Source organism: Coregonus lavaretus, assembly GCF_964263955.1.
Source record: "Coregonus lavaretus genome assembly, chromosome: 1".
NCBI classification, from domain to species: Eukaryota; Metazoa; Chordata; class Actinopteri; order Salmoniformes; family Salmonidae; genus Coregonus; species Coregonus lavaretus.
Window position 1 is genome coordinate 88,462,498 of NC_139988.1, and position 15,204 is coordinate 88,477,701.

Genomic DNA, 15,204 nt, shown 5'->3' on the forward strand with positions numbered 1-15,204 from the left:
GAGTCACCTACGAAGGTAGCTGATTGCAGAAGGCTGTTGTTCAGCTGTCCGGTAATGTGCCGATGACCTCTTCCATTTTGTTTATCATCTTTGAAAATATTAGATCTCTGACACTTCAAAACAGTTGAGGTCTGCTGATAGAGATTCTAACATCAATACAAGAACATACACAGCAATACTAATAGTTACTGAGTGAGAATACCTCATAGGCTGTAGACCATACTATTTACCAAGAGCGTTTTCATCCATATTTTTCGTATTTACCACAAACCGATGCACTAAGACACTCAATGAGCTGCATAGGGACATAAGCAAACAGGAAAAAACTAGGAAAATTTAAATCCGTTTTACCTCATTTCTACCAGCATGTCACCTGTGCAACTAGAGGCGAAAAAACTCTAGATGACCTTTACTCCAAACACAGAGACCCATACAAAGCTCTCCCTCACCCTCCATTTGGCAAATCTGACCATAACTCTATCCTCCTGATTCCTGCTTACAAGCAAAGAATTTAAACAGGAAGTACCAGTGACGCGCTCAATATGGAAGTGGTCAGATGAAGCGGATGCTAAGCTACAGGACTGTTTCGCTAGCACAGACTGGAATATGTTCCGGGACTCATCCGATGGCATTGAGGAGTTTACCACATCAGTCACTGGCTTCATTAATAAGGGCATCCACGACGTCGTCCCCACAGTGACCAAGCTCATCACTAAGCTAATGAACCTGGGACTGAAGACGTCCCAGGTCAACGGGATCCAGGACTTCCCAGGTGGTGAGGGTAGGCAACAACACCTCTGCCAGGCTGATCCTCAACACGGGGCCCCTCAGGGGGTGCGTGCTTAGTCCCCTCCTGTACTCCCTGATCACCCACGACTGCGTGGCCAAACACAACTCCAACACCATCATTAAGTTTGCCGACGACACGACGGTGGTAGGCCTGGCACATCTACTGCTGTATATACTTACTTTTTAAAAACTCTGCATTGTTGGTTAAGGGCTCGTAAGTAAGCATTTCACGGTTATCGTTACTCATTGTGTATTTATTCATACTTTTATTATTACGTATTTTACTTTTCTATTATTTCTCTATTTTCTTTCTCTCTGCATTATTGGGAAGCGCCTTCATTGCTTCACCAAGCATCTGACAAATAAAATGTTATTTTATTTGATAATAGCCCAGTTGTAACTTGTTCTGTCCCTGACTGGTACTAAAGTAGACAACCCTACTTCCTGAACAGAGAAAGAGAGAGAACTGAGACTAATTGAATCTGTTATTGAACCGATGGCACTTGGCAATGAGGTGTGGGGTACACTTGCAAAACAAGATTTCACCCAATGGGACAAACACCCATTACAACCCTGAATGCAGAGTTCTGTAAGATTGCATGCAAGGCAGAATCAGGCCAATATCCACTAATAATAAAAGATCCACTAATAATAAAATATCCACTAATAATAAAAACAAAATAAAGAGCAATTCAGTTTTGGAAACATCTCAAATATAGTGACACCCTCGCATATCATTACCAAGCCCAGCAATGCCAAGAGTTGAGCAAAGAAAATAGTCCCCTCATCCTGGGGCTGAGCTCACAAACCTGTTCTACTAACACACTGCCTCATGACCAGAACATCCAATAAATCAGAATAAACAAAATTAGTGAGAGAGAGAGAGGCAAAGAGAGACAGGAAGAGAGAGAGAGAGGCAGAGAGAGTGAGAGAGGAAGAGAGAGAGAGGCAGAGAGAGTGAGAGAGAGGCAGAGAGAGCGAGAGAGGGAGAGAGAGAGAGGGAGAGAGAGAGAGAGAGAGAGAGAGAGAGAGAGAGAGAGGGAGAGAGGGAGAGAGAGAGAGAGATCCAGCCAACAGGACATGACACCAAGGTGTGTGCACAAGGGCATGTGTGTAGGACCAGAGGGTGACACAGAGCAGGGCTGATGGTTTGATTGAAACCAGGGTTGAGTCTTGGCAGGTCACATGTTCTCATACTAAACGACACACACACATTACTACCCTCCTCCCCTCTCCGGCTCTGCTCCTCCAGATAGCACAGTCTCGCTCAGCTAAACCAATCAAGGCTCTCTGTTCACTATCACTTCAGCCAATCAGGGCTGTGTTCACTGTGACGTGGCCATGTCAGTCTCTGCCACTGCAGAGTAGCACCTCAGGGCTAAGTGTTGGACTAGGTGACAGTGAAGAAGAGCAGTGTGTGAATACTGACGTTAAACAATAGAGCGGATAGGGACTGTGTTGTGGCACGTAGGGAGTACACAGACTAGAACACATTGTACATTCACACAAAGGCTATATCTCCACTAACATACCACCCTACAATGTGGGTTTTGTTTTGTTTTAACCTCTGGAAATATTTAAAGATACATGTATGAACAGACTTGTTCATGTTTTAAAATCCTTTAATTCTAAGCCCTCTTTGCCGTTATCTCACTGTGTGTCAGGTTTCAGTCCTCTGTCTCTGTGTGATTAAACTGCCTCCTGCGTGGTTATCTCTGTAGTGAACCACATCAACTTCTCATCACCCCCTCCCTCTCTCCTCCCTCTTTCCCCCTCTCTCTCTCTTCTCATCACCCCTCCCTCTCTCCTCCCTCTCCCCCTTCTCTCTATTCTCTCTCTTCATCACCCCCTCCCTCCCTCTCTCCCCCCTCTCTCTCTTCTCTCTCTTCTCATCAACACCTCCCTCTCTCCTCCTTCTCTCTCTCTTCTCTCTCTTCTCTCTCCCTCTCTCCATTCTTTCTGTCTCTCTCTCCTCTCTCCCTCTCTCCAGTAAATCATGGGAAGTTTCCTAAGCAGGAGAACTCGTATGCGTTTGAGGAGGACAGCAGCAGGGACAGTCTGTCTCCAGAGCAACCCCACAGTGACAGTCTGTCTCCAGAGCAACCCCACAGTGACGAGTCCCAGGGGTCCGCATGCCCCTTTTCTGAAGCCATGGGCAGCACCCCGTCCTCCTCCTCGTCACCAGCCCTCACTGGCCCTAGACAGGTAATATTCCTCCTCCTCCTCCTCCTCCTTTTCCCTCTTCTTCCTACCCCTCTCCTCCTCTTCCTCCCTTTGATAATGTATCATAACATAAACTATCCTCCATGAGTACACACACACTATGAACAATAGGTGCACCAAAGATACACTCTCCTCCATGCCTTCATAGGCATACTCCAGTCAGTTATGTGTAGTAGTGAGTCATTTCAAGCCGAGAGCTAGGTTAAGTCTGCCCTCCTGTGGTGGTTGGGAGAATCACAGCATCCTACCCAGGATTCTCTAGTGACCGTTGGAACGTGTGTGACTGGTCTTTGGCACGTTTCACATTCCTCCACGCCAGTTAGTCTGTCTCACACAGACACAGTGTGGCGCTGGCTACTGCTTCCTGTGGTTTATCATCTGTGACTCCCTGCATTCCACACCACTCTCCTCGCTCTCACTGTGTAGACAGAGATGATGACATCATTCCCAACAGTCACTAGAAGCTTCTGCCATAAACCGTTTGCTGATTTTAAGTGTTTACCGAAAATCAGCTTGGACTTAGTACCCAGTTCCTATTTTTAAATATCAACATGTCAACTATTGTTTTCATTTTTTCAATTATCAATTAATTTATTTGGGGTTGTCTTTGAATTCATCTTGTTGTTTTCAGATTGGCCACCCAGTGAATGTAGTTGACATTTTCTACATTTAACGTCTTTCTACTGACTCCCTGTCTGTGTTTGTGTTCCAGAGGTGTCAGAGCAGAGACCCGTCTGATCAGAGCAAGGGAGATGGCTTGTCTGTGGCTAACGATAGGCAGTCTGCAACCCCACCGGTCCCTGCCGTAGTCAACGTAGGAACAGACACTGTCATAGCATGGACCTCTTTATAGTCAAGACGGTGCATCCAATGAGAGAACATCAACTTGTATTGTATTTAATAGTATGTCCTCACTATTTCTCCCATTTGATTCTACAGTCCAAGACGCCAGACAAGAACCACCACAAAAAGCCCAAAGACGTGAAGCCCAAGGTGAAGAAGCTGAAATACCACCAGTACATCCCTCCGGACCAGAAGGCTGAGAAGTCCCCCCCTCCCATGGACTCAGCCTATACCAGGCTCCTGCAGCAACAACAGCTCTTCCTGCAGCTGCAGATCCTCAGCCAGCAGAAACACTCCCAGCATGCCCAACACACACAGCAACGCCAGCATAGCTTCAACTACCAGCCTCTGCACCAGCCGGCCCAAGCCCAGAAGTGAGTACCCCGGATAGGGAGTGGTCTAACCCGAACCCCATGTCTCAGATCTGGCCTTCAATTTACACCATTTCTATAAATATAGCATAATATTGTTGTCTTTTGTGGTGTTTATCTCCCAGAAATCTCCTGTTCCCCTATCTGTAGACAATCCGGTGAGCAGCTGACAGTGTGTAGCTCCAGTGTTCCTACTAACATGGTCAACGGTAGCTCCTTGTCTTCATTGAAGACCACATACTCCGGTCAAACCAACGTCTCACCAGTCAAACCCGCTCCTCTGCCACCTAACCTGGATGACCTGAAGGTAGGTACTGTCTCTCCGTAGAGTGAGGGAAATATTCCTTAGTACGAGTTGGAAAGAGAACTCACATACTGTAACTATAAGATTTTCAAAATGCAAGCATCAGTTTTTCTCTCTCTCTCTCTCTCTCTCTCTCTCTCTCTCTCTCTCTCACTTTCCCTCTCTCTCTCTCTCACTTTCCCTCTCTCTCTCTCTCTCTCTCCCTCCATCCAACAGGTGTCAGAGCTCAGACAGCAGCTGCGTATCCGGGGCATGCCAGTCTCAGGCACCAAGATGGCCCTCATCGAGAGACTCCGCCCCTTTAAGGACCCCACCCCAAGCCCCTCCCATTCAGGCTCCAATGACATCTCCACGGCCACCTTCCCTGTCACCCCCACGGGGTCCCTGTCCTCCTACCAGTCCCCCTCCAGCACCCTCTCCCAGGGCGGGTACTGCCACTACCCCAGCACTTCCTCCACCCCACCCATCTCCCCCACATCCTCAGACCTCTCCCTCAGCGGCTCGCTCACAGACAGCTTCAGCGGCATGCCCATGTCCTCCTCTCCACTGTTTTGCGTCCAGCCATCCCCGGGCCAGCTCAGCGCTGAGGAAGGCCTGGGGGGAGGGGGTCTGAGTGGGATAGGACTGCAGGGAGGGGAGGGTGGAGGGATGGAGCGGGAGAAGGATAAGATGTTGGTGGAAAAACAGAAAGTGATTGAGGAGCTGACGTGGAAGCTGCACCAGGAACAGAGACAGGTGGGGAACCACACTGTTCAAATCAATATAGCTATGTTGTCCCTAAAGGGCAATTCAAGGCTAAGCTGACCTACTGTTAACAGTCTGTTGTTCAACAGCTGACCTACTGTTAACAGTCTGTTGTTCAACAGCTAGCTGACCTACTGTTAACAGTCTGTTGTTCAACAGCTGACCTACTGTTAACAGTCTGTTGTTCAACAGCTGACCTACTGTTAACAGTCTGTTGTTCAACAGCTGACCTACTGTTAACAGTCTGTTGTTCAACAGCTAGCTGACCTACTGTTAACAGTCTGTTGTTCAACAGCTGACCTACTGTTAACAGTCTGTTGTTCAACAGCTGACCTACTGTTAACAGTCTGTTGTTCAACAGCTGACCTACTGTTAACAGTCTGTTGTTCAACAGCTGACCTACTGTTAACAGCCTGTTGTTCAACAGCTAGCTGACCTAATGTTAACAGTCTGTTGTTCAACAGCTAGCTGACCTACTGTTAACAGTCTGTTGTTCAACAGCTGACCTACTGTTAACAGTATGTTGTTCAACAGCTGACCTACTGTTAACAGTCTGTTGTTCAACAGCTGACCTACTGTTAACAGTCTGTTGTTCAACAGGTGGAGGAGCTCAAGATGCAGCTGCACAAGAGGAAGCGTTGCCATGGCGCCACACAGGAGAGCGTCCCGGCTCCGTCCCAGCCCCACCACCTTCACCTCCTGCAATCCCCCTCCCTGATGGGGAAGCACTTCTTTGGGGTGACAGTCAAGCAGGAGCCCATGTCCCTTTCCTCCAGCTGCCCCTTCTCCTCCCCCAAGCACCTAAAGAGTCCTCCAGGAAGCTGCATGGAGGGGATGGGCCATTGTGGTGCCTCGCTGCCCAGTATGGGAGGCCCTGGTGGGCCACGATGCCTGGACCAGACCCCCTCCTCTGGAAGTCCCTCAGGCATGTGTGCCTTCCTCAGCCCCCAGTGCTCTCCTGAAGACTCACCCATCGCCAAGACCTCCAGCAGCCCCCAGCCTTCCTCCCCTAACAACCCCTACCTGATGTCACCGCCGCTGGGCAGAGACGGGTGTAGCCATCCCCACAACCAGTCCAGCACCAGGCCCCGCAACATGCAGGTAGGCCTTAGGCAGAACGTTAGTTATGAGCCTTCCGATACATAATGGCTAAACTTCCTTTATATTGTGTCTGTTGTGACTCTATTCTTAGTGGTCATGACAGTCATGTATTCTCTCCTAACAGATTCAGCAGAAGAAAGAAGGTCAGGCTGTAAACTGCTCCTATCCGTCTGACCGGAGAAGCCTTCAGCTCCCCAATTCAGCCGACAACAGCCTGAACCACAGGGTCAACCTTAAAGCCAAGAACCCAGATATGCAGCAGAAGGTGAGAGCTATTCTTCTGTTTGAAGGTCTTGGTCTGTGACGGATTAACATGGTTGTGTGTCACATATCACCCGTCACGTTCACTTAACACATTTTCTGCCTTCCATTCATGTGTTGCTTCTCTCTAAAACTTCCATCATGAGGTTCATGATACTCTTCACAACTCCATCTTTTGAGAAAGATGAAGCTGTTTCCAGCTGATCTCTCCCATTTTATCCTATGAGCTAGCGATCACATTTTCTCAGGAACTTTTTTAAAGCATCTTGTTTTTTTTATCAGGATTCATTTTCAAATCAGTAATACAACTTTATTCGACCTTTTTTTTCTTCTTCATATAGATACCTATATTGCCCTATCCCCGGCATGTTGGCCAAAAGTGCACGGTCTCATCCCCCGCCTTCTGTAGCTCAGATTCATCTGACTCTAGACAGCCCCCTTGCTATGAGGGAGGATGCAGTCAAGCAGGTAAACTAAATGATAAACAAACTCTGCTCCTGATCATGGCTGGCCAATGCTTTTTGTTTCGTTGTTGTAACCTCTGTGGCGTTCTCTCTCTCTCTCTCTCTCTCTCTCTCTCTCTTCTCTCTCTCTCTCATCTCTCTCTCTCTCTCTCTCTCTCTCTCTCTCTCTCTCCTCTCTCTCTCTCTCTCTCTCTCTCTCCTCTCCTCTCTCTCCTCTCTCTTCTCTCTCTCTCTCTCTCTCTCTCTCTCTCTCTCTCTCTCTTCTCTCTCTCTCTCTCTCTCTCTCTCTCTCTCTCTCTCTCTCTCTCTCTCTCTCTCAATCCAACCATCGCTTCATCCATTGCACCACTTTGCACCCTTGACCAAGTTTGGACTGCTGCCTGCTTTGTGGTTGTGTTATTTACATTTTAGTCATTTAGCAGACGCTCTTATCCAGAGCGACTTACAGTTAGTGAGTGTATATCTTTTTCATATGTTATGTAGAGTTGTGGTTGTGTTGTGTAGAGTTGTGGTTGTGTGTGTAGAGTTGTGGTTGTGTTATGTAGAGTTGTGGTTGTGTTATGTAGAGTTGTGGTTGTGTTATCTAGAGTTGTGGTTGTGTTGTCTAGAGTTGTGGTTGTGGTTATCTAGAGTTGTGGTTGTGTTATCTAGAGTTTGTGGTTGTGTTATCTAGAGTTGTGGTTGTGTTATCTAGAGTTGAGGTTGTGTTATCTAGAGTTGAGGTTGTGTTATCTAGAGTTGTGGTTGTGTTATCTAGAGTTGTGGTTGTGTTATCTATAGTTGTGGTTGTGTTATCTAGAGTTGTGGTTGTGTTATCTAGAGTTGTGGTTGTGTTATCTAGAGTTGTGGTTGTGTTATCTAGAGTTGAGGTTGTGTTATCTAGAGTTGTGGTTGTGTTATCTAGAGTTGTGGTTGTGTTATCTATAGTTGTGGTTGTGTTGTCTAGAGTTGTGGTTGTGTTGTGTAGAGTTGTGGTTGTGTTGTCTAGAGTTGTGGTTGTGTTGTCTAGAGTTGTGGTTGTGTTGTGGTTGTGTTATCTAGAGTCGTGGTTGTGTTATGTAGAGTTGTGGTTGTGTTGTGTAGAGTTGTGGTTGTGTTGTCTAGAGTTGTGGTTGTGTTGTCTAGAGTTGTGGTTGTGTTGTGTAGAGTTGTGGTTGTGTTGTCTAGAGTTGTGGTTGTGTTATCTAGAGTTGTGGTTGTGTTGTCTGGAGTTGTGGTTGTGTTATCTAGAGTTGTGGTTGTGTTGTCTAGAGTTGTGGTTGTGTTATCTAGAGTTGTGGTTGTGTTATCTAGAGTTGTGGTTGTGTTATCTAGAGTTGTGGTTGTGTTGTCTAGAGTTGTGGTTGTGTTGTGTAGAGTTGTGGTTGTGTTGTCTAGAGTTGTGGTTGTGTTATCTAGAGTTGTGGTTGTGTTGTCTAGAGTTGTGGTTGTGTTGTCTAGAGTTGTGGTTGTGTTGTCTAGAGTTGTGGTTGTGTTGTCTAGAGTTGTGGTTGTGTTATCTAGAGTCGTGGTTGTGTTATGTAGAGTTGTGGTTGTGTTGTGTAGAGTTGTGGTTGTGTTATCTAGAGTTGTGGTTGTGTTGTGTAGAGTTGTGGTTGTGTTGTGTAGAGTTGTGGTTGTGTTGTGTAGAGTTGTGGTTGTGTTGTGTAGAGTTGTGGTTGTGTTATCTAGAGTTGTGGTTGTGTTGTGTAGAGTTGTGGTTGTGTTATCTAGAGTTGTGGTTCTGTTGTGTAGAGTTGTGGTTGTGTTGTGTAGAGTTGTGGTTGTGTTATCTAGAGTTGTGGTTGTGTTGTGTAGAGTTGTGGTTGTGTTATCTAGAGTTGTGGTTGTGTTATCTAGAGTTGTGGTTGTGTTATCTAGAGTTGTGGTTGTGTTATCTAGAGTTGCGGTTGTGTTATCTAGAGTTGTGGTTGTGTTATCTAGAGTTGTGGTTGTGTTATCTAGAGTTGTGGTTGTGTTATCTAGAGTTGTGGTTGTGTTATCTAGAGTTGTGGTTGCCCCAAGTGCCTTGTAGAACAATACTATCAGACAGCAATAATATCAATATTATATCAATATTCAAATCATAATCGTGGTACTTTATCGTTGATAGTGTTGAAAATCCCCACCATGGTCCCGAAACCAGGGACAGTTTCTTTGTTTTGTTTCTTTTGACCGGGTATAAAGAATTGATAAAGCACAAATGTAACAAGTCTGTTAATAACATTTGTATTCCTTTTTTAGCAACTGACCAGAAGTCAGCAGATGGATGAGCTTCTGGATGTGCTCATAGAGAGTGGAGGTGGGTCAACTGACTCATAATCAGTCTCAATATGTGTGATGTAAACAATGTTTAGATTTAGAAATTGGATAGCGAATATAGCTGTCAGTGCATGTTGTTGCTATGGTTACGAATGAGTAATGGCTTAGTAGCTGCAAGCAATTTAGTCCCCCTTCACAAGGTACTACTCAGTTTGCCTGCCTACATACCATCCATCACCCCTTAGTTAAGTAACTCCAGATTTCCCTCTTACATGGGTATTAAATCACACTCTGTGCTGTGACTCCCCCCCTCCCCCCCTCCTCTTCTCTTCAAGAGATGCCAGCTAACGCCAGAGAAGAGAGGGAGAGGTCCTCTGTAACCAAAGTTGTGCCTCACATTACAGTGTCCCCCGGAACCACCGGCCTCGCCGACCCAAAGTTCCACCAGAGACACTACGAGCACCTGTCCCCCTCCCAGCTCAATTATGACCACACAGCCAATCACATTGCAGACAGCCACCTGGAGACCCTGCTGGGAAGCCCCCTAGGCCGAGGGGGTGAGGTCACCCTTCTTAAGATGGCCGCAGAGGAATCAGAGGAGGGGGATATTGGACTAGAGAGCTACCCCAGCCCGAACCAGCACCACCCGAACCAACACCCCCACCAGGACAAACTGCTCTCCAACAGGGGCCTGATGGAAACCCCAACACCTCTATCTCCCATCCACTCCATCAACGCCAAAGTGACGTCTATGGCCGAAGTGCAGGGGACGGTCGGCATGACGTTTAGCGAGTCACCGTGGGAGACTATGGAATGGATGGACCTGACGCCCCCGAGCTTGGCTACGGGGTTCAGCTCTATCCCGCCCACTGGGTCAAGCATCTTTAACACAGAGTTCCTGGATGTTACAGACATCAACCTGAATACAGCCATGGACCTTCATCTAGAGCACTGGTGAAACACCAGATACTAGCTATGGACCAGCTAGCCACTATCTGGCTAGCAACCTACAAAAAGAACAACATTTTACATTTTATTAATTTAGCAGACACTATTTTCCAGAGTGACTTACAGGAGCAATTAGGGTTAAGGTGCCTTGCTCAGATTTTTCACATAGTCGGCTCAGGGATTCAAACCAGCAACCTTTCGGTTACTGGCCCTGCGCTCTTAACCGGTGGGCTACTAGCTAGCTACCTAGAAAACACAACAAGAGACTGTAGTATCTAGCTACTAGCTGGCTACCTAGAAAACACAACAAGAGACTGTAGTGTCTAGCTACGAGCTAGCTACCTAGAAAACACAACAAGAGACTATAGTGTCTAGCTACTAGCTGGCTACCTAGAAAACACAACAAGAGACTGTAGTGTCTAGCTACTAGCTGGCTACCTAGAAAACACAACAAGAGACTGTAGTGTCTAGCTACTAGCTGGCTACCTAGAAAACACAACAAGAGACTATAGTGTCTAGCTAGCTCCCCAAAAGACACAGAAGGAGACTAGCTAGCAACTATGACCCAGTTAGCAAAACAAATAGCTAGAGACTAGATACCGACCAACGACAGCACCGACCAGCAACCAAAGACCAGCTGAATAAATCTCGGCAAATTTGCACTGGGTACAATGGGATTTTAAGTGCAACAATTTATCAGAGAACTTACCAAAGAACCACAAGCAGGGTCACAGCCCTGCAAAGGGCTATACAACAACAGAATCACACAGAAAGGCCATATAGTTTGTTGTTCACGAACAATGAAACTTTTTGGGGGGATACACAATAACCAGTCACCAGGTGCTGTTTGAAATGATCTTTGTCTTCTTGGACAATGATGCGCACAACTATCAAAGCAGTATGACTCTGGATAGATCTGTCAAGAATGAATGTTCATTCAATGAACGCTATGGCCAAAAAAAATATTCCAACGTTGCCTTAAGAAATCTATAGAATATATGCAAGTAATATGACACCTAGACTTGAAGATACATATTTTGACAATCAATGTATTATTTGTGAACAGTGAGTCTTTATTTTTATTACTGGAAACCAAAAGGAGATTACAAACTGATTTGGATGACATCGAATGCCACATTTGTAAATATGATATGGTTGGTGACGGAGACAAGTTGAGGTCTGCATATTTGTCCGTGGTGTGCGAGAGAACACTTTAGAAACTGCCACAGAATGAAATGTGTCATTTTAGTATGTCGGATGATATTTTCTATGTAAATATTTAAAATCTCACATTTTGCACCTTGACTAGCATAGAAGATTGTCACACTTTGCTTAAGCCTAGAATGTATTTGCAGGGAAAGAATTTGCCAAAGTTTGCCATTCCATGCAAGTGTTGGTATAGGTTTCTTCTCACACTTAACTAGTGTATTTATTCACAATATACAGTGAGGGAAAAAAGTATTTGATCCCCTGCTGATTTTGTATGTTTGCCCACTGACAAAGACATGATCAGTCTATAATTTTTATGGTAGGTTTATTTGAACAGTGAGAGACAGAATAACAACAAAAGAATCCAGAAAAATGCATGTCAAAAATGTTATAAATTGATTTGCATTTTAATAAGGGAAATAAGTATTTGACCCCTCTGCAAAACATGACTTAGTACTTGGTGGCAAAACCCTTGTTGGCAATCACAGCGGTCAGAAGTTTCTTGTAGTTGGCCACCAGGTTTGCACACATCTCAGGAGGGATTTTGTCCCACTCCTCTTTTCAGATCTTCTCCAAGTCATTAAGGTTTCGAGGCTGACGTTTGGCAACACGAACCTTCAGCTCCCTCCACAGATTTTCTATGGGATTAAGGTCTGGAGACTGGCTAGGCCACTCCAGGACCTTAATGTGCTTCTTCTTGAGCCACTCCTTTGTTGCCTTGGCCGTGTGTTTTGGGTCATTGTCATGCTGGAATACCCATCCACGACCCATTTTCAATGCCCTGGCTGAGGGAAGGAGGTTCTCACCCAAGATTTGACGGTACATGGCCGAGCTCTTTGCCATCAACTCAACTCGCCGTGTTTGGAGGTGGAGGAATGCTGCCTATGACCCCAAGAACACGTGAGATGGTGGGTTGAATACACTTTTGGGTTTTTGTTTGTAAAATGTTTTTTGGGATCCTTCTGCCAGTATCTACATTTGAAACCCCACCTCTTTAAGGAATACCTGGGATAGGATAAAGTAATCCTTCTACCCCCCCCCCCCCCCCCAAAAAAAATTGTAAAGTGGTTATCCCACTGGCTATAGGGTGAATGCACCAATTTGTGAGTCGCTCTGGATAAGAGCGTCTGCTAAATGACGTAAATGTGCCCTTGAGCAAGGCACTTAACCCTAATTGCTCCTGTAAGTCGCTCTGGATAAGAGCGTCTGCTAAATGACTAAAATGTAATGTAAATGTAACACCATCCCCACTGTCAAACATAGAGGTTGAAACATTATGCTTTGGGGGTGTTTTTCTGCTAAGGGGACAGGACAACTTCACCGCATCAAAGGGACGATGCGGTGAAGTTGTCCTGTCCCCTTAGCAGAAAAACACCCCCAAAGCATAATGTTTCAACCTCCATGTTTGACAGTGGGGATGGTGTTCTTGGGGTCATAGGCAGCATTCCTCCTCCTCCAAACACGGCGAGTTGAGTTGATGGCAAAGAGCTCGATTTTGGTCTCATCTGACCACAACACTTTCACCCAGTTCTCTTCTGAATCATTCAGATGTTCATTGGAAAACTTCAGACGGGCCTGTATATGTGCTTTCTTGAGCAGGGGGACCTTGCGGGCGCTGCAGGATTTCAGTCCTTCACGGCATAGTGTGTTACCAATTGTTTTCTTGGTGACTATGGTCGCAGCTGCCTTAAGATCATTGACAAGATCCTCCTGTGTAGTTCTGGGCTGATTCCTCACCGTTCTCATGATCATTGCAACTCCACGAGGTGAGATCTTGCATGGAGCCCCAGGCCGAGGGAGATTGACAGTTATTTTGTGTTTCTTCCATTTGCGAATAATCGCACCAACTGTTGTCACCTTCTCACCAAGCTGCTTGGCGATGGTCTTGTAGTCCATTCCAGCCTTGTGTAGGTCTACAATCTTGTCCCTGACATCCTTGGAGAGCTCTTTGGTCTTGGCCATGGTGGAGAGTTTGGAATCTGATTGATTGATTGCTTCTGTGGACAGGTGTCTTTTATACAGGTAACAAACTGAGATTAGGAGCACTCCCTTTAAGAGTGTGCTCCTAGTCTCAGCTCGTTACCTATATAAAAGACACCTGGGAGCCAGAAATCTTTCTGATTGAGAGGGGGTCAAATACTTATTTCCCTCATTAAAATGCAAATCAATTTATAACATTTATGACATGCGCTTTTCTGGATTTTTTTTGTTGTTATTCTGTCTCTCACTGTTCAAATAAACCTACCATTAAAATTATAGACTGATGATGTCTTTGTCAGTGGGCAAACGTACAAAATCAGCAGGGGATCAAATACTTTTTTAACTCACTGTAATAATATGAAGACTAAATATGTACCTTCAGCGTGAAAACCCCTTTGTCTCAGTTTCGATAAAAGTGTCTTCAGATGCAGAAATGCATGGATTGTAGGAAGAGACAGCAATATTTCACTTAGTGTGCCTTAAACACTTCACAACAGGAAAGCTCTTGGCATTTCAAATGGAGCATTTCCTGTCCATATCCCATCACACCAAACAATGTAGCCGTTACTCTGGCCACACAAAGCATCCACAATCATTCAAGGCAACATGAATGTGGAACGCTATGGTACTGCACAGTGCATGGTTCACCACCTTTATCACACAGCTTTGATAAATCATATCACATTTTTAGCACAAGGATCCATCATAGTCAGAAGTATGGCAAGAAAATCTGTCTAAATTTCATCTCTATATATTTTTTTCTCTCCATTATTTATTGTTTTGTATTTGACCTTTTGGAAAATTCACCCATTTATATTTTAGAGAGACTCACTTCTTAGTTATTTATTTTTTTTGCATTTTTTTATTTATACATTGATATAGTATATTTATATTTGACATTCCTTTATGATAAAATGAGATTCTTGATTAACATGAAAACTCATATGCCACCGTTTTGATCTTGCACTGTTCTTCCCAAAATATATTTTCTAAAAACAGTGTTACCAGTTTTCCATGGAGACCAATGTGATATAAAAATACTGCATATGCAGAGTAAATATCCATTCTTACCAGCACTTGGGAATACCAAAATGTAAAACAGAGTTTTGACTATTCTGTGAATCTAGCACAGAATAATCAGTGTTCAATATGTTACATAAAGTACGTGTAACCTTTTTATAAACTTGGTTCTAAAGCCACCATTACGCTGCAGAGGTTTGGGGTAGGATCTGTAAAACGATTATGAATCAGGAATGAAAAACATTACACAGAGATGTATTCATGAAAACTGTAAATATATCAAAAATAACTAACCATCTGCAATACATGTACGATGTGGCCTATAGCTAAACAAATGGGACTGTTCTTGTAAGGATACAAATTGAGATGTTAGAATATGTAAACATAACTATGGGTATAATGTTAAGGCCATGGTTGCGGAAACCGACTTTTCACTGACCTTTTTTCAGAGCACTAAAGGTTCCGAAGCTTCTGCTCATGTTCGGATCACGTTCTGTTTGTTTACTGCTACTTTACACACACCTTTTTGTGGTCTCCTTCTCTTCACATTCCTCACTGTCAATCGTGAACGATAACCCTTTAAGTTTTACCGGTGCAACGTCCATGCAGCATCTGCATACCAACCGTTTGACCTCAAGTCAGTTTCATTGGGGGGATATGCATTTAGATCTTCTTGAGTTAGACAGCGTTGTTTTCGATGTAGCCT

General features: G+C 44.9%; 1 protein-coding gene across 1 annotated transcript in view; it reads left to right on the forward strand.

Annotated features, from left to right (window-relative positions):
- Positions 1 to 10,299, forward strand: part of LOC311134323 (myocardin-like) — a gene marked incomplete at both ends in the record, with an annotated part of 36,284 nt that extends 25,985 nt beyond the window's left edge. The window contains 11 exon segments of the mRNA XM_084167967.1: positions 2,780 to 2,994; positions 3,725 to 3,826; positions 3,952 to 4,229; positions 4,377 to 4,533; positions 4,747 to 5,265; positions 5,875 to 6,375; positions 6,500 to 6,640; positions 6,978 to 7,082; positions 7,084 to 7,104; positions 9,324 to 9,381; positions 9,677 to 10,299. Coding sequence (XP_084024093.1) covers positions 2,780 to 2,994; positions 3,725 to 3,826; positions 3,952 to 4,229; positions 4,377 to 4,533; positions 4,747 to 5,265; positions 5,875 to 6,375; positions 6,500 to 6,640; positions 6,978 to 7,082; positions 7,084 to 7,104; positions 9,324 to 9,381; positions 9,677 to 10,299 — 2,720 coding nt within the window.
- Positions 10,300 to 15,204: the final 4,905 nt, after the last annotated feature.